The 18,160-nt window shown below is 57.9% G+C and overlaps 1 protein-coding gene across 1 annotated transcript in view; it reads left to right on the plus strand.

The window, feature by feature from the left end:
* SHANK2 (SH3 and multiple ankyrin repeat domains 2) overlaps window positions 1–18,160 on the plus strand; it is a 492,081-nt gene that overhangs the window by 142,580 nt on the left and 331,341 nt on the right. Inside the window, exon 11 of the mRNA XM_053899336.1 lies at window positions 17,951–18,017. Coding sequence (XP_053755311.1) covers window positions 17,951–18,017 — 67 coding nt within the window. The remainder of the gene's footprint in view (window positions 1–17,950; window positions 18,018–18,160) is intronic.

An 18,160-nucleotide genomic window follows, 5' to 3' on the forward strand; every position in this document is an offset into this window, starting at 1 on the left:
TTCTGGAAAATATTAACTACCGTAAAGTTCTCAGTGGCTCAGGCGACTGTCTGCATCATCTGTGGGTCTGTTTCTGTTGACTGAGTTTTCTGTTTGTTTCCCCCCAGCTGGCACTGTCCCTGGGAATGACGAGTGATGTTTATTGAATGCCGAGCATTGCATATGTTTTCAAAAAATAGACTCCAGACAGATGATGTTCTTTGGTTTCGGAGACGATTACCTCTTTTTTGTGCTAGGGAGATAGACTGGGGGCTCTTCTCTCTAGTCTGGTCACACGCGGGGCTGAGGCAAGGCTGGGTTTCAGCTTTGCGGGGATTCATGGCAGCCCGTGTTGCCCTCTGTCCCGTCGTGGGGCCCTCGGATGCTGTCAGCTGAGCCCCTGCTGTGCTCGCTACGCCCCTCTCCCTGGTGGGCCCTCCACCCCGGTGCTCATGCCCCGCTCTTTAGCCTTCTGTCCCTCCCAGGTTCAGAGGCCCCCTAAGAAGGTTTGTCTTGAAAGGGAAAGCAGCTAAATGTCTCATTCAGTTTTCTACTCTTCCTTCCCACCCGGACTTTGCCTGCAGGTCTGTGGTTTTGACTGCTGACTAGCTCTGTTTATTGCTAAACACCGCACTGATTTCTCTGCACCCGCTAGAGATCAGCCCTCGGATTCCCAGCCCTTTCCCTGAGTGGGGAATGCGCACCCGATCGCAGGGCAAAGCAGCCTTCGTCACCGTGACCCTGCACAGAGCCTCAGCACCTCGGGTCTTTGTCGCCGTGGTAGCTCTGAGATGCTTTACGGAAACGTCCGTTGTGTCGTCTTTCCTAACTCCGCTCTCTTCTCGGGGGAGTGATCGCCTGCCTGTGGCCGTTTCACCATGCCTGTCCGTGCTCAGTGGAGGCTCCTTCCGTGGAGCACACACGAAACAGCCCCGCCAGCAACGCGATGCTCGGATGGTGAAGTTACGTTTGTCATCAGAGCACATCCTGTTAGGGATGTGCAATGACATCCGTGTTTGGAGGTCATTTGGCGTAATTTTTCTCTGTGTTTACACCGCCAGCTCTGTATGCATTTACGTTCAGTATGTTTAATTTGACTTCCGATTGTCAACAGCCGCGTTTTAGATGTTTTAAATGTTTATAGATACACAAAACATCTGCATCGTTCTAGAGTCAACTCTATAAAACGAGGGAAATACGGAGAAGTCACCGTTTCTCCGTCTCCCTCTTATTCTCTCCTTTCTTCCCCTTATGTACAACGTGTTTTTCAAACATACTCTCCCGTTGTCTATTGAGAGTGCTTCTCACAAAGAGTAGCGACTGTACTAGAAACTACCATTTATTGAGTGCTAGAGGGTGGGCAGTTTGTGCTAATTACCCGGTGCACAGAATCTCGCCGTAATGGACAAGTTGCCTGGGAGGAAGGGTCTGTTGTTCCTGCTGCAGATGAGGGAGCTGAGGCTCAGAGATGTCAAGTCAGGGAGCCAAAGTCACAGAGCAAGCACAGTCCACTCTGGCACCGGGGGCAGGGCCTTGGCCCGGGACGGCTCAGCTCTGCTCTCTCTAGCTTTGGAAGCCGTCAGATACCTAAGCACTGCTTGGTTGCTTTTGATGACTGATTTGAAAAATAACCACATAGCTTTTGGCACTTTTACTCCAATGACTCTTGGGCTGTCGGAGCCACCTGGGTTGGACGTGGCTTGGACGCAGAAGCCAGGAGTGGGCGGCGGCCTTGTGACGCAGGCCGGGGTTGTGTCTGTGGGAACGGCACCGTTGACCCCTGTCCGCGGGGCAGGCGAGCTGTGACTGCTTCTTAGGAACAGCGTCTGACTTCTGTCCTCAGAGCTGGTGCCGGAGCCCCCGCGGGCAGGTGCTGGCACCCTTTCTGCCCCGACCCCTCGCCCGGAACAGCAGCCAAGGGTGCGGGGATTCATTCCTTCTTGTTGACTTCGGCTCTCGTCGCGGCAGGTGAGTGGGTGCCTGTGTTTTGGCGGCTGCCTTTCTTTCCTGGTTCTGGCAGTGCAACGATTTAAAGTGGGGGCTGGTTTGAGATGTTCACCTGGCAGCTTTTTGACGCCCAGGTGCGGCCTCACCCCACGGTGGCATTAGAAGCAAGCTGGGACCTTGGACCGTGTGCAGGACAGAGAGGCGGCCCGCTCCCTCCCCCTGGACGCAGCCCGCTGCTCCTCTGCGTGGAGGCTTTTCTCGGTCACCTCTCCTTGCCTCGCTTTCCCATTTGCCGTTTCCCGATAAGAACGAAGCGAAGCAAACCAGGGAAGTCAGGCCTGGCGTCCCGCAGACCACCGGGACCCCACTGATCAGACCAGAGGCCTCAGTTTCTGAGCCCACGTCTGTGACATCACCGCCCCGGCCGGCCGGCCTCAGATCCCCGAGAACACCCAGCACGTGGCCCCTGAGTCGGCGACGACACACACGGGAGGTGCTCGCCCCGCTGCAGAGGTCGCTCCTGCCCGCCTGGGGAGGAGGGTGGGGGGCACGGCCCCCAGGGAGGAGCCTGATGCGGGGCAGATGGGAAGACGGATCTTTTAGTTGCAAAATCAGTCATCCTTTAAAGCCTTCTGGGCTATTGGGCGAAATACAATCAGGTAAAACATGAATTTTTGTAAATAAACTCCCCTCGCACACCTAGGCCGACAGACACCTGGATGTGTTTCTGTGTGTTTCCCGGGCCTCCCTGCCTGGTACCTTCCTCCGGGGAGCCAGGAAGGCCCAGCTCTTTTCTGAGGCAGAGGGTCAGACAGGAAGTCACCCTGGGCCGGCCACGTCCCCTGGCCGTGTCTGCCTGAAGCCCCTGTGAGCTGGGGTGGGGCCCCTCCGTGGGCCCTGCGGAACAGGCGACCCCCTCGGCCGCCACCGCACCTGGGGCAGGGGGCAGACCTGAGCTAGACAAGCCAGGCTCTGGATCATTCTTGGGGGCTAACACTCAGGGGTGCCGCTCTGGGTGAGGTCGGGGCGTGGGAACGACCTAGAAAGGACGGCCAGAACGGAGGGGCCCTGCTGACCTGTCACGTGGTCAGGGTGGTGGCCAGAGGAAGAAAATCCCCTGGCGCTTCCTGAACGCAAAGCTGGCGGAGACCAGAGACTAAATCCCGCCTCAGCCACTCACGGACACGGCGCTGGCTTGTCCCTCCCGTGCCAGCTTTCCTGAGGCCACGCGGCCACCTGCAGACGTCGTCTCCGGAATTCTAATGGGGCGTGAGTCACCGGGAAGAGGGCGAGGAGGTAATCATCGGCCTCCGTCACTTAACTGGCACAAAGTCCCCCGGCCTTCCTGCAGCTGCACACCGTTCGGCATCTCCCCGCCGTCTGAGCGAGGTGCAGGGTGATCGGGACTGCAGGGTCTGCCCTCCAGGCCTGCCCGTGTGCCCGCCAGGGGCCAGCAGCCGGGGCAAGGGGGGTCCGGCGGCAGGCTCGGCGTGCGGGGCACAGGCCTGCTCCCTCCACCACAGGCACCTCGCCCCTAAGCCTCATGGTAGCTGGGGCCCCGGGTCAAGGACCGTGAGCAGGGAAGGCGTCCCCGGTGTGGCCCCCGGGGCCTTCCCGTAACTGGGATGGGGCAGGGCAGCTACTTGCTGAGCGATGACTATTTGGGGATCATTGTCTCTCATTATCTGTCCACAGACGGCATCATGAATCATAGCTGAAAGAATTAAAATGTTAGACACCGGGACGTAGTTGCTAAGGGATTTTGCGGGGGCGGGGGGTGCGTAGGGTGCTAACGTGCTGGCGGCTCTCGGGACAGCTGTCACTCACAGCTGAGACGAGACCCCCAGTGGCAGTGAGTGTCTCAAAGGGACTGCATCCTGTGCTGGAAAGAAGACCTCAGCGTTTTGATCTGTCATATCAAGACCAAGGACAAACATGTCGGGCGATACCCAGCAATCATCCGGAAAAGGTAGTCGTGATCACAAGTCAGTAGCGGAGAATGGTCAGCTTCGCCCTTGCGAGGCGTCACTGGGACGAGGGGACAGAGGCAGAAACGCACGCTGCAGTGAGGAGAGGGCATTTCCGAAGTGAACAGCGCTCTCCCCCGGGAGGTTTCTCGGGGTTGCTGTTAAAGGCTTTCCACAACAGAATTTTCCTGCTTTTTGGGTACTCAACGTCTCATACATGCTTGTAAGATAAGTTGGTTTTTTGAAGGGCCCTTTCTGTGCGAGCTTGGAGTTCTCATTCTCCCTCTGGTTCTCTGGAGGCTCCAGGACCGGCAGGTGCACACGGGGTGATTTCCTCCAGTCCCTGGGCTTGGGGAACGCCAGGCCCTCATTCTCCGGGTGACCAGGGAGAGAGTCTGGGGGAAGAGGGTGTGAGCCTGGGTCCTGCGGCTCCCAGCAAGCCCCCAGGGCCGCCGTCGCGGACGGGCACCTGTGCCTTCTCAAGGTCCTGTAAAGGGGGGGCTGCAGGGTGAGGGTGTTCGGGTGGGGCTCTGCTGCTCCCTCTGAGGCCTGACGCCCCCCTCCGCCTGGCATAAGTCCTCCCCTGGCAGGGTTTCCTCTGCTGGCTGCACCAAGGTAAATACACTAAATCAGAAAGTGGATTGATTTAAAAGCAATAAACATCCACGTAGCTGCTCTAATGAAAACATCCTGATGGCAGCCGTTTTCCCTGATGAAGCGTGATAAGCGTTACCTGAGCAATTAGGTGATCGTGCATTTAAGCGGAGCCGTGTTTTCAGAATGGGAGTCATCCACTGGAACTCAGACCCCGCAGAGCTGGGCCGGGCACAGTTACCCCACCGTCCCGGGTGCGAAAAACGGCCCTTTCCCGGGAGAGGATCCTTCCAGGGCGTTTCCTTCGGCATGAGGTCTGAGGTGGGTTTTAGAGCTGGTATCTGAGTACCAATCCTCCCTTTCAGGCCCCGGACCCCAAAGGGGGAGCTCTGAGCCCTTGGCTTGTAGCTTTGGTGGTTTCGAATTATTTGAATTTATTTGATCTTAAAAGCTCGTTTAGGAGAACGGCCCCCTCTCTGTGCCAGCGTTTACTAGCTGGTTACAGAGAGCTGAAGTCACTCTCTCCGGGTTTTTCCTAATAAAGCAAATGTCTTTGGCATTTTTTTTTTTATTCCTAAGGGTATTAAAATGCAATTTTATGTTATTTCAACGTGTTGAATTTAATTCACGTACCTCCCATACATTTTAGCGGTGGGAACCCGCTGGGCATTCAGCACACTCCCTGAGTGGTCTCTGTGCCCACAATAGATCCGTGAGTTAGGACGTATGACGGAAAAAGACGGGAGAAAAAAGTCTCTTTACATAATAAGTTCCTTCTGGGGCACTGGGGTTAATTACATGCTGGATGTCTTTTTTCTTCCAAAGGACCTGATCTAGCCTGGATTTATTTATAAGCACGCTAAGAGGTATGAGGACAGGCGGGCAGGGTGATAAGGAGAGAGGGTCTTGAATTTCCTTTTCTTCTCCGGGGAATTGGGGACAGTGAATGACATCAGCACCCGGGCTCTGGCGTCTATGGCTCGGACCCGAGCTCGGGAGGTGGTGAGAGTGGGCAGCAGGGAGCAGAGCCACAGGGGGACTGGCTCTCACAGGATATTTGCTTTTTTGTAAGTTCATTTATTTAGTAAATGTTTTTACTATTGATTTTTGAGAAAGAGAGACAGAAAATGTGAACAGGGAAGGGGCAGAGAGCGAGGGAGACACAGAATCCGAAGCGGGCTCCAGGCTCCGAGCTGTCGGCACAGAGCCCGATGCGGGGCTCGAACTCACGAACCGTGAGATCATGACCTGAGCCGAAGTAGGACGTTTGACCGACTGAGCCACCCAGGTGCCCGCATTTATTTATTTTTGAGAGAGAGAGAGAGAAAGAGAGGGAGGGACAGAGAGAAATGGAGACAGAGAATCCCAAGTAAACTCCACACTGTCAGTGCAGAGCCCGACACGGGGCTCGAACCCGGGAACTGAGATCGTGACCCGAGCCGAAACCAAGCGTCCGATGCTTAACTGGTGGAGCCCCCCGAGTGCCCCGGGATTTTTGCTTTTTGACGAGAAACTCTAGTCCGTAACTCAGAAATTGTTTCCCGTGTGACAGGTGGCAGCCATTTTAATGAAATTGTGGATTCAGTTTCTTAGGGAAGGTCATCAAATAAAATTCCGTATAAACACCAAACTGGCTCACGGTTTCGACGCCACACAAAGATGGTTTTTGTGTATGGAATTCGATTTCCTGAAGTCTCTTCCCATCACTGAATAGAGGGAAGAATTGTGTGACTGCGGAAGGTAAACCTGGAGGTGCTGTGACCACCTTTGTCCTGATCGCTACCCTGCCATTCTCACCCTGGTTATCTTGGGGTCAGAAATGGCGCTTCTGGGTACGTGGCCGTGGCCGCTGTCTTCTCGCGCCCTGGCCACTGTGGATTCAGTAGCAGCGGCTTCAGGGAGGTTGATATTTTTGGTTCTCGGTCCAGGTCTTGGAATCTTTTTTTTTTTTTTTTTTAGTTTTTTTTTTTTTAATGTTTATTTATTTTTGAGAGAGAGAGAGAAAGGACAAGTATGGGAGGGGCAGAGAGAGAGGGAAACACAGAAGCCGAAGCAGGTTTCTCAGAGCCTGACGCGGGGCTCGAACCCACAAACTGTGAGATCACGACCTGAGCCGAAGCCGGACGCTTAACCGACGAAGCCACCCGGGGGCCCCATGAGTTGATTTTATTTTAAAGGTAGCAACGGTGAGGTTAAGAAAAAGGTGAGTGTGTTTGGGGGTAAATGTAACTTAAAACCACCCGTTTCTCTCCCTCTCTCTCTCTCTCTCTCTCTCTCTCTCTCTCTCTCTCACACACACACACACACACACACACACACACACACACACCTGAATTAAAAAGACCAAGTGTGGGTGCAAAGACAGGGTGGCGGGAAGTCCGGCTCACTGCTGTAGGCGCCTACAGCGACCCCCGTCTGGAAGGAAGGCAGTGTCTTGTCCAGCGAGACGTGCCCTACCCTGTCATCCAGCCACTGCACCCCTCGGGGGAGGCCAGGAGGAAACGAACCGGACACGGCCCCCCAAGCGCCTGCAGGAGCTCGTTCGGAGCAGCCTCATTCGTCGTAGCCACGCGTCCCGGCGGACAGGTGCATCCGTGTCGTGGGGCATCCCTGGGCAGAAAAGACAGAGACGTTGCGGAGCCTGTGACGGTGCAGACAGACTCCCAAGGCGGAGCCCCGAGCAAGGGGGGCCAGACCCCGCGGCGCTTCTAACTTGTGACGCAAACAGGCGCGCTTGGTTTACCGTGAGAGAGACGGGGGCCTCCTCTAGGTTGGCAGGGGGAGGGAGGGGCGCGTCGTCCAGCAGGGGCGTGGGAGCCTGTTGGGGCGACGGAGGTGCTCCGGTTCTCGAACGACGCGGTGCCGCGTGGCCTCGCACCCCAACGAGAACAGTCGAAACACCGGGAGGGGTGGGGATGGGGCATTTTGGGAGTGAATCCTGGTCCGGTCGTGTCAGTCCGTGTGGGGGCCGGTCCTTCTCTTCTCTGGACGCTGAGACACTCAGACGGGGAGGGCGGGGGGAGGCACCACAGCGGCTCAGCGAGAGCAGTGCGCCTTACGTCGCGGCTCGCGGCTCGCAAGGTGCCGTGTGACCGAGGCGGGCAGCGGATTGCTGGTTATTGCCCTGTTCTTTCGGGTTTGGGGGTGCCTTTCAGAACATTCGTAACAAACTCTTGGGGTGGGGAAAATAAAGTCTCCGCGTAAAGATCAGACCCAGGAAGCAATTTCTGCTCTTGGCGTTTCCATCCCCGACGGTCATGTTCACGCGGCTCCCTGGCCCCCAGGGCACGGGCTCTGTAAACGTGCTGAGGGGAGCGGTTCTCGGGCCTTCGTGCGTGTCTGATGCGGAAGAAGGCACGTGTCTGCGAGGAAGCCGAAGAGATTCTCCGGTTCCCGCGCCAGGCGAGGTCCGCTGGGCTGAGCTGTGTCCCCCAAATTCCTAGGTGGAAGCCCTCACCCTGAGCACCTCCGAGCATGACAGTGTCTGGAGATGGGGGTCTTTTAAAAGGTAATTAAGGTGACGCGGGGTCACCGGGGCGGGCCCTGCTCCCGTGTGACCGGGCTCCGTGTAGGAAGGGGGAATCAGGACACACACGCGCCCGGAGCGACGGCCCCATGAGGACGCAGGGAGAGGACGGCCGTCCCCACGCGAGGGGAGCGGCCTCAGGAGGCCCTGGCTCTGCCCACGCCTGGACGTCGGGCCTCGGGCCCTGGGGACCGGGGGACAGCACATGTATATAGTTTCAGCTGCCCCGCCTGTTGTCTGTTGTGGTGGCCTAAGCTGGCTCATACACAGCGTGTGTGGTCTCAGCTGTCATTTCTCTCGTTGGTTGCTGTCCTGCCGAAAACGGTGCTGAATTTCTGCTTCCAAATCAAATGTCATCACTGATCTCCCTCACGCACCCCTTTTCAAGGGAGGGGGCTGTGCCTACACCGAGGAGCTAGAGGTTTCCTGGGGTCAGAGCCACCTGAGGCTGCATGGGTAGCACCTGGCCGCGAGCCTCCAGGCTTTGGGGCCAAACAGACGAGGTCTACCTGTACGTAAGGTAGAAGTCCCACGTCCTTGAGCGGTTAGGAGCCCGCCTCCTCTTCCGTGGAACGGGAACAGGCATCGCGGCTACTGAGATGCCTGGGGAGCGCAGGTGCTGAGCAAGGTCCTGTTGCCGCTGTCCGCTCGAGCCTTAGAGTCCCTGTTACTACGGCGTGGGGAAGCCCGTCTAGGAGCGTCCGCCGTCCCCGAGCGTCAGTCTCTGCCCAGTGCGTCAGGGACCCGGAGGCCGCGCGGAAACATCTTGCCCCCGCATGTTCGTGCCTCTCCAACCTGATGGTCCCAACACAAGCTGCTCTCTTGAAGGCTGTTTCTCTGCAAACACAGCAAAACCGTTGGCTCTTTATCAAGATTTCCGGGAGCAAATAGTGTCCTTCCAAGCCGGTGCTATTTCAGAGGAGAAATTTGCATTTTATTGGCAAATCCATCTGGGAGGGGGATGATGCATTTGGTCGATGTGAAATAATTACTTCCCGTTCTTTTGTGTGCATGCTAAACTTTTATGCCTCTCTCAGATGCTTTTTATGGCTTTTTTTTTCCGCCTTGACTACCATAAATACTTTATGCAACCGAAGACTGGATAATACCGTGCAGAAGGTGCTAACACGTAAGAGGATTGGGGCTCGGGGCCCCTCCACGGAGCGGGGAGGTGTTTTTATCCAGCACGGCTGGGGCCCAGCGACTAAAATGAAGGTAGGCCAGCTGGGTCGTAGTCTGACTTTGCCTGTTGGAGGCTCATAAACTTCTAGACACTGGAGGTGGCTTTTCTCCTTAAACATGAACTCTCGGAGCCCTCCGTGGGGTTCCGTGTCTCCCTTGTGACCAGGGAGCAGTTCAGGCCCGAATCTCAGCCTCCCCCGTGGGCGTGGCCATCTTACGGACCTCAGTGCCCTGTTGTGAGACAGTCTGAACACCACACAGAGCACCGCGTCGGCTCTGGAGCTGAGGGTCAAATCCCAAGTGGCTCTGGGACTTCCGTTGAGCTCAGGTCCAAAAGGACAGCGTCAACCCGAATGCACCCGCGAGTGTTTCCATGTGGCCGTCGTCGGGCAGCCGTGGCTGGAACAGCACAGGCTGAGGCACAGCCCAGACAGGACGCAGGGCCTGTGTCCTCCCGCCTAGCATCTGGTCTCGCCTGGTGATGAGTACGGCATTTCCGAAGCGGCATCGCGGGACTTCCCGAGCCCGCCCTTAGGCTTTCCAGCTTTCGATTTTGCTCCTGCTGAACACTGTCCTGAGCCCACCGTGGAAGGAAGCCAGTCTGGTCACGGGAGGGCGGGAGGCCCGGCGGAAGGAAGCAGACGAGCCGCGGTTCGTGCCGTGACTCGTGGGCGAGGCTCTCTCCGACCTGCCAGCCGGACCGGCCTCCCACCCAGATGGCCAGCCCCGCTTCTCGGTCCTCAGAATCTGTCCCCTCTTAGCTTTGGGGTGGCTTCTGACGCAGCCAGACGTTTCACGGATGTAGCAGCAGATCAGTTCCTTTTTATTCCGAGTCTGTTACGTTGTATCACAGATCGGTATTAAGTTTTGTCAAGTGCTTTTTGATCAAACACTTATCAAATTTGGTAACAGATCTGCAATCAGCAAGAATCCTAGAGATGTTTTTCCCTCTTTTCTTGGTGCGATGAAGGACGCTGATGTTTTTATTCCTGTAATAAGCCCACCTCGTGATGATGTCTTCTCCTTCGTAAGTAAATCCCTGAGCCCGTTTTGCTCAGGCGCGTTTGGGTTTTCTGCTTCGGTGGGAGCCACGACCAGCACCTTTGGAGGGTCCCGGTGGTGAGGTTAGCTGGCCTCATACACGGAGCTGGGGCCGTTCTCTCTTCATTCCCCGGAATTAGTTGGGTAAGATGGGTGTTAGCATTCCTCCTGTACTTGGGAAAATTCATGAGAAGCCACCTGGGCCTGGGTTTTCTTTGTGGGACTTCAGGCTCTGTTGCAAGCCGTTTTCCAGCATTAACTATTTGATGAGCACAGGTCACACACGTATCGTCGTCCCCAGCTACAGATAGATGTAATTGGTCTGCGGTCTCTGTGCTGGAAGGACTGACACCAGGAGGTCCGTGACCCCGACTGCTGTACCATGGTGTCCACATGAAGGCTGACCGCAGCCCAGGGCGTCCCCTTCCTGGGGAGGGACACGGGGGCCAGGTGGTCTGCGTGGTGTTCTGAGAGATGGTGGGGAGCACTTCATTCCCAGCCTCGGGGTTTTAGCAAAGGAGAGGCCTGGCCTGGGCAGTTCTTCCCAGGATTCCTCAGGATCCCCGTTTAACCTGGGGTGGCCCGTTGGGTCACCCGGCCTAGCTGCCTCTTGGCTCGGTGCCTGGCCCGCTCTCCCCAAGGAGCCCCACGGTGGTTGGGGGGACCTCCCCCCCCCAACCAGCGTGGGGTCCCTGAGTAAGCCGAGGGCCTCCAGGTAACACATCGGTTTGCCAAGGCTCCTGGCCCCACGTGGGATTTGGCACAACCTCGGGTGCTACTGCATTTGGAATCTGCAGGATTGCCGACTGCGTCCCCGGGCTCAGCCCCAGAGACTGAGCAAAGACCCCCGTGGAGTCTGTCTGGCGGAGTCCAGGGCTGGGTGCCCAACCCCCTCTGCGTGCCTGCAGGATGCTCATAACTGAGCCGTCCCTCCCAGGCTTCCAGGCCTCTGGGGGTCGGTCGCTGCCTGATTTGCGATAGGTCTCAGGTTGGCGACGTGGAGTCATCTGGAAGGGAAACTGAAGACGGGGACGTGCCAAGCCCGCGGTCTCCCCCGCCGTCTTTGCACGGAGCCGTTTTCCAGTTATAGCAAGGACACGCCAGGGTCACAGAGCCGCCTATAAATAGCTTTCTGTGTTAGGAGGCTCATTTGGCAATGGCAACAGGAGGAGGCTGCATTCGGGGCAGGGGAGTGGGTTCTCCACATTCTGGCTGTGCCTCAGGATCAGTAACATGGTCAGTAACATGGACACTGGCAGCTTCTCGCCCCGCCTGGTGCTAACTCCAGGGGCCGGCCAAGCGGATGCACCATGGGCACCCCAGCAAGGCAGTGGCATCTCTAGGGTATTCACTGCCCGCTGCCGGGAGCCAGGGAGACCGAGGGGAACATCACAAGGGGGCACCTGTATCACTATGAAAGTGTTCATGCCCCTCCACCCGCCCTGAGCAGGAAGGCAGGAGTTTGTTGGCCCCCACTCGGAGCTCAGCATTAGACCAGATGATGGGTGGGAGAGGATGCAGGTCCACTTGATACTTGGGCTCAGGTAGAGTTGTTTCCTTATCTAGAATGCAAGCTTACCCACAGAGACCGGGGAGAGCTTTGAGGGCTGGGGGCATGGGACGTGGCACATGGTAGTGCTCAGTTAATGGTAGCAGGGTGCGTGGATGGGTGGACGGTGGATGGATGGATGGATAACAGGGTAACTGGATGGGTAAAGGGAAGGGTGGATAAGTAGATGGAGGGGTGGGTGGTTGAGTGGATGGATGACTGGGTAGTTGGTTGAGTGGGTGGATGACTGGGTAGTTGGTTGACTGGATGGATGACTGGGTAGATGGTTGAGTGGATGGATGACTGGGTAGATGGTTGAGTGGATGGATGACTGGGTAGTTGGTTGACTGGATGGATGACTGGGTAGATGGTTGAGTGGATGGATGACTGGGTAGTTGGTTGAGTGGGTGGGTGACTGGGTAGTTGGTTGAGTGGGTGGATGACTGGGTAGTTGGTTGAGTGGGTGGATGACTGGGTAGTTGGTTGAGTGGGTGGATGACTGGGTAGTTGGTTGAGTGGGTGGATGACTGGGTAGTTGGTTGAGTGGGTGGATGACTGGGTAGTTGGTTGAGTGGGTGGATGACTGGGTAGTTGGTTGAGTGGGTGGATGACTGGGTAGTTGGTTGAGTGGGTGGATGACTGGGTAGTTGGTTGAGTGGGTGGATGACTGGGTAGTTGGTTGAGTGGGTGGATGACTGGGTAGTTGGTTGAGTGGGTGGATGACTGGGTAGATGGTTGAGTGGGTGGATGACTGGGTAGTTGGTTGAGTGGGTAGATGACTGGGTAGTTGGTTGAGTGGATGGGTGGGTGGCTGGCATGAACCCACAGAGAGTATTGTGCACACAGTGCTGGGGTCTTCCAGGAAGTCCTGTGGAAGGGTGGCCTGATACAGGAAGGGTAGAAATAGATCAGCAGAGAGTTGCAGCGAGAGCCAACCAGCTTTCTTTGCGCCCTCCTCCCCTGTGTGTGGGGTCAGTTTTCCTCTGTCAGATCACCCCCTGCCCTCAGTCCCCTAGGCTCTTTGCTCCTGGTACTGCATGATGCCCCCTCCACCATGCTGAGCCCCTCACTCTGTTCCTTACGTTCCTCATGTTGGTCTCGAAGCCATACAGGGGTAGGGGCACAGCAGTCTAGGCGACGGTGTGGGATTCCAGCTGTCTGGTGAGGGACGGCCCTGACCGTAGGGGTGGGGGTTCGCCTGGGGCCCCCAGCCTCCAGCACAAAGCCTGGCGCATAGTAGGTGTGCAGTTGGGTCAGCTCCCCTTCTTGACTTTGGGAAGGACAACAGGCAGGTGTCGGCGTGGGTTGTGGGTGGCACCTCATATCCTGCTGTGACGCACACAGCCCCCCACCTGCCCCGGTGTCCCCTAAACACGCTGCCCCCGTGTGTATCTAGTACAGCTCTTTGGCAAAAGACACGAACGGTTTGGGGGCACCCCTGATGAGGCACCCTAAACCTTTCCCTGCTTACTGATGGGCAGAGTGTGGGTCTTTGGGTGTGCCCCACCACGGCCCAGTGTGTCTGTCCACAGGAAACCCTCTCGCCTCATCGATGAGGCGGGTGCAGGGCCTGGGTGGGCCAGAGGACCTACCTAATTCACAGGTAGATTCGAAGCATGCTCCCGGCTAACTCCGAGGGTGCTCCCTGGTAACTCGGAGCGTGCTCCCTGCTCCTGTGTGCGCTGTCTGAGGCCTCCCTCCCCGCTTCATCCCGGCACCCCCCATGCCTCGTGGGGAGTTGGCTGTTCCAAAGCTCAGGCATCTCTCCAACACCTCCTGGCCTATTCATCCATACTTGACCTTCTGTCCTGCTGGTCCACACAGGTGCACTTTTGCCTTTTTTTGTTTAATCGTAAAATGTACAAACCAGAAGTCTTGCTGTCTTAGTCTGTTCAGTGGCGTTGAGTACCTTGTTCTGAAACCGTCACCACTATCCATCTCCAGAACTCTCCGTCTTGCAAAACTGAAGCTCTGTCTCCACGAAGCACGGACCCCCGGCCCCTCCCCCAGCCCCGGCGCCCACCGTCCACTCTCCGTCTCCGGGAATCTGGAGACCCCAGGGGCCTCGTGTGAGTGGATCACACGTGAGCATCCACTCATCTGTTGACGGGCCCGGGGGTGCCTCCGTCGTTGGCTGTTGTGAGTGGCGCTGCTGTGAACGTGGGTGTGTAGGTACCTCTTTGGACGCCTGCTTTCTGAATCTGTCCTTGCTGCCGTAATGGAAGACCACAGACCAGGGGGCTTGAACAACAGACAGTTCTGGGGGCTGGAGCTCCAAGGTCGGGCGCGGCACAGTTGGGTTCTGGTGGGGCCTCTCTTGCTGGCCTTCTTGCCGTGTCCTCACGTGGTCGGGGGGAGAGAGAGCGTCTCGGGTATCCCCCTCTTACAAGGTTGCAAATCCCCCGACAGGGGCTACACCCTCATGACCTCGTGTCACCCTAACTACCTCCCAAAGACCCCACCTCCAAATTCCATTCCCCTTGGGGGTTAGTTTTCAACACAGGATGGGGGGGTGGGTAGGGCACAGACGTTAAGTATGCAACACTCCCCCCCCCTGAGCCCCCAAATCCATGTCTTTCTGGCACGGAGAGCACACTGATTTCACCTAACAGCCCCCCAAAGTCTTACCTCACTCCGGCACCATCTCTAAAGTCCCAAGTCCCACTGAAACATCATCCAGCTCAGGTGTGCGTGAGACTCCAGGTATGGATCATCCTCGGGCCAAGTACGTCTCCCGCTGGGAACCCGTGAAACCGACGAGCTGGGTGCTTCCAAGGCGTGACAGCGAGACCCTCACAGGCCAGACGTCCCCGTTCCAAAAGAGAGGCTGAAACAGAAGGAAGGGGTGTCGGGTCCCCAGCGGTCTGGAGCCCAGCAGCCAGCTCCGCGAGGTCTTTGGGCTCGAGAGCAGCCCTGTTTGCTTCGGTGCCCTGGCCTGCGGGCTCGCCAGGGCAGCAGCCTCACCCCTGCTCTGCAGGGCAGTCCCACCCTACAAGGCTCCTGGTGGAACCCAGGCAGTGGCTGCTAGTCTCCGAATCTCCTTCGGGAAGAGTGTTGCATGTTTGCTGCCCAGGAGCTACTGTCCCCTCTCGTCCAAACCAAGAAGCCCCCAGCCTTCCCCGGTTACAGCCTGGCTCCGCCCTCTCAGTTCAAACCCGCGGTGTCTCTGCTCCCATAATCCCGTGCACTCTTTGTCCAGTGGTAGTCCGGCTATGCCACGCGCACGGTCTTCTCTTCAGAGCACGCTTTCTCACTGTTTGCAACCGGCATGGGCCGAGGATGTTCCCCAGTCTTCGCGTTCTGGCTCCTTCTCGCTTAAGCCCTCCGCCTCTGGTTCGTCTCCCCTGGCACGTCACTACGAGCAGCCTGCTGCTCCTTCACTCTGCATAGACGTCTCCTCCGCCAAGTTCCCAACTCTCGCTCGTGCGTTCTGCCTTCCGCCCAACCCTAGGACGCAAGCACCAGTCGGCCGAGCCGTTGGTGACTTTATAATGCGACCGCACTTCCTCGTGATTCGGTGTGAGAGTCCATCAGAATGGCCTTGACCATCCGTGCACCCCAGACCTCTTCCAGCCTCTGCCGCCCCTGCTCCCAAAGCTGCTTCCACACTGGCGGGCGTTTGTTACAGTGGCCCCACCCCAGGACCCAGACCTGCACTCACCAGGGAAACAGAGCCAGTGGGATGCACGTGTGCACACGTGCGCACACACACACACACACACACACACACACACACACCCCTGTATGGTGGCTGAGAAGTCCAGGGCTGATGCTGTGACAAGCTGGAGGCCCAGGCAGTAATGGTGCAGGACTCAGTCTGAAAGCTGGTGGGCCTGAGGCTCAGCTGGCACTTCCGTCCGGGTCTGAAGGTCGGAAGAGACCTACCCGCCAGCTCAGCCATCTGGCAGGCGGACTTCCTGCTCAGTCAGACTCTTTGTTCTTCTCAGGCCTTCAACTGGTGGGACGAGGCCCACCAGAGCCGGGGAGGGCTGGCGGCTTTACTGAGCCTGCTGAGTCGGACATTCGTGTCGTCCAGAAACGCCCTCGCAGACACACCCACGGTAGTTTTTGGCCGACTGTCTGGGCACCCCTGTGGCTCAGTCAAGTTGACACATACAATTAAACATCATACCCGCTTTCGGTCCCTTCGGGTCTGACCCCGGAGGTAGGATTGCTGGATCACGCAGTCATTCTCTTTCACTCCCCGAGGCCCTCCAAGCTGCTTCCCACGGTGGCTGAGCCTTCTTACCTTAACAGCGGCAGGGCGCACGTGGGCGCAAACACGCCGGGCTCTCCACATCCTCGCCAGCACTTACTATCTTCTGGATTTTGATAGTAGCCACCCATCTTGGCAGACCCAGGGGCCACCCCTGAACCGCTCTTTGCCTTCTGGCTTTCGCTGGCATCAGCAGCGGCTCCCGTGGCTGGTCTTCCACTGGCAAGCCGGGGAGGGCCCGGCCTCGGCGGCCGGCCGCTCCTCTCGGGCGGCATCCTTGGAGGGCACCCGTGGAAAGCAGCGTCACTCCTGAGGGCGGGGGCCCGGGATCCCTGGGTGTCTGGCCCCCCGGCCTCTGCAAAGCTGCCTCCATCAGGACGCTCCAGGGCAGTGGGCCCGATGGGTTGGAGAGATCTACATTGAGGCAGTTTCTTGTGACCAGCTCGTTTGCGTGACTGTGGGGGCTGGCGAGTCTGGGATCCATAGGGCGGGCGGGAGTCGCTTCTCCAGGAAGTCAGGGTTTGCTAATAAGGCCTTCGGATGATTGGCTGAGTCCCACCCGCGTCATCACCGCAGGGCTGTAGATGTGCGTGTGTCTCCAGGCTGGCACCTGCAGGCCTGGCTCCCGTGGGTGTAGACCGTCGCCCGTGGTGCCGGGAGCCCTGCCCACGTGCTTCTGGCGCCTGGTCTCCCTCCCCCTCCAGCCCCACCCCGGCGTTTTCGTGTCAGCCCACAGATCCATGGGGCCTGCGTTGGGAGCGTTTCCCGTAGGTGTTGGTTCTGGTCTTCTGCACACATGCAAGGGTGGGATTTTTTTCCACCAGACTGAAATCTGGTGAAGAGCTTTGGGTACTTTTTTGAGGATTCCCTTCTCCCTGCTTATGGGGAGCGGCTCGTGTCTAATCAGAAGGACGGGACGCGCGGGCATGCCGGGCAGAGTACAGGACACGGTCCAGGGGCCCTCCAGACGCAGGCTCACTGAGCGCCCCACCCTGCTCCTGTGCAGATGGTCCCTGCTGGGGACCTTCTGGGCAGACACTTGCTCTCCTGTGGGTCCTCGTGGAATGAGAGCCTCACCTTGTCGAATGGCCCGGGGCTTTGCGGGGGGTGAGCGTGATGTGTGGGGGCCGATGGAGCCTGTGGCTGCCGTTTTGAGAGTCATGACTGGGGTGCTGGGGGCTCAGTCGGTGGCGCGTCTGAGTCTCGATCTCGGCTCAGGTCAGGATCTCACGGTTTGGGAGTTGGAGCCCTGCTCTGTGATGGCAGCACGGAGCCTGCTTGGGATTCTCTCTCCCTTTCTCTCTCTCTCTCAAATAAATAAACTGATTAAAAAACTTTTTCTAAAAAGAGTCAGGACTGTTCTCCCCGCTTGTGATAACATGCATGGGCCTGGAGGGCACCAAGCTAAGCGAATTAAGTCACACGGACACATAAACCATACAATCTCACCGATACGTGGAATCTAAAAGTCCAAACCCACCGGAAGAGAGGTCAGACGTGTGGTTGCCGAGGCAGGGGGCAGGGGGTGGGCGGGGGGGGGGGCAGGAGGCACTGACTTCCAGGTAAAAGGGGGGCTGGTGGCGGAGATGTGGCGTTCTGCCCGGGGACTGGCGCTCACCCTGCCGTAGGTATGCTGGCAAATTGCCTAGAGAGCAGATCCTAGAAGTTCTCGTCCCGGGGAGAAGGGTCTCTGTAGCCATATGCGGTGACAGAGGTTAACCAACCGAGTTGCGACCTTCCCACCGTCGCCGGCCGTCAAGGTGTTTCCTCGCGCACCTTAACCTCACACGGTGTTGAGTGTCGGTTACATCTGAATAAAACCGAAAATAAGGGCGTACGTCTCGTCTTTCTGGGGGGCCCCGGTTGGGCCCGCCGTGTGGTGCGGCCGTCGGCACGGACGGGTGCGAACGGCCAGGGCTCTGCGCTAACGTGATGTCTGCTCTCGGCAGGTGGCGATCATAGCGGGCAACTTTGAGCTGGCGGAGTACATCAAGAACCACAAGGAGACGGACATCGGTGAGTAGGCTCGGGGGGCGGGGCTCCGTCCGGCGAGGAGACAGCCCCCGCCGTCTCCCACCCCCGCGATGGCGGCTCCGCGTCCGCAGTTAGCAAACCGTGTCGGAGAGCGCGGCCCTAGCCGCCGCGCCGTCTCCTCGCTC

This window comes from Panthera pardus, unplaced genomic scaffold (assembly GCF_024362965.1).
Source record: "Panthera pardus isolate Hobbes unplaced genomic scaffold, ASM2436296v1 HiC_scaffold_12, whole genome shotgun sequence".
Classification (NCBI taxonomy): domain Eukaryota; kingdom Metazoa; phylum Chordata; class Mammalia; order Carnivora; family Felidae; genus Panthera; species Panthera pardus.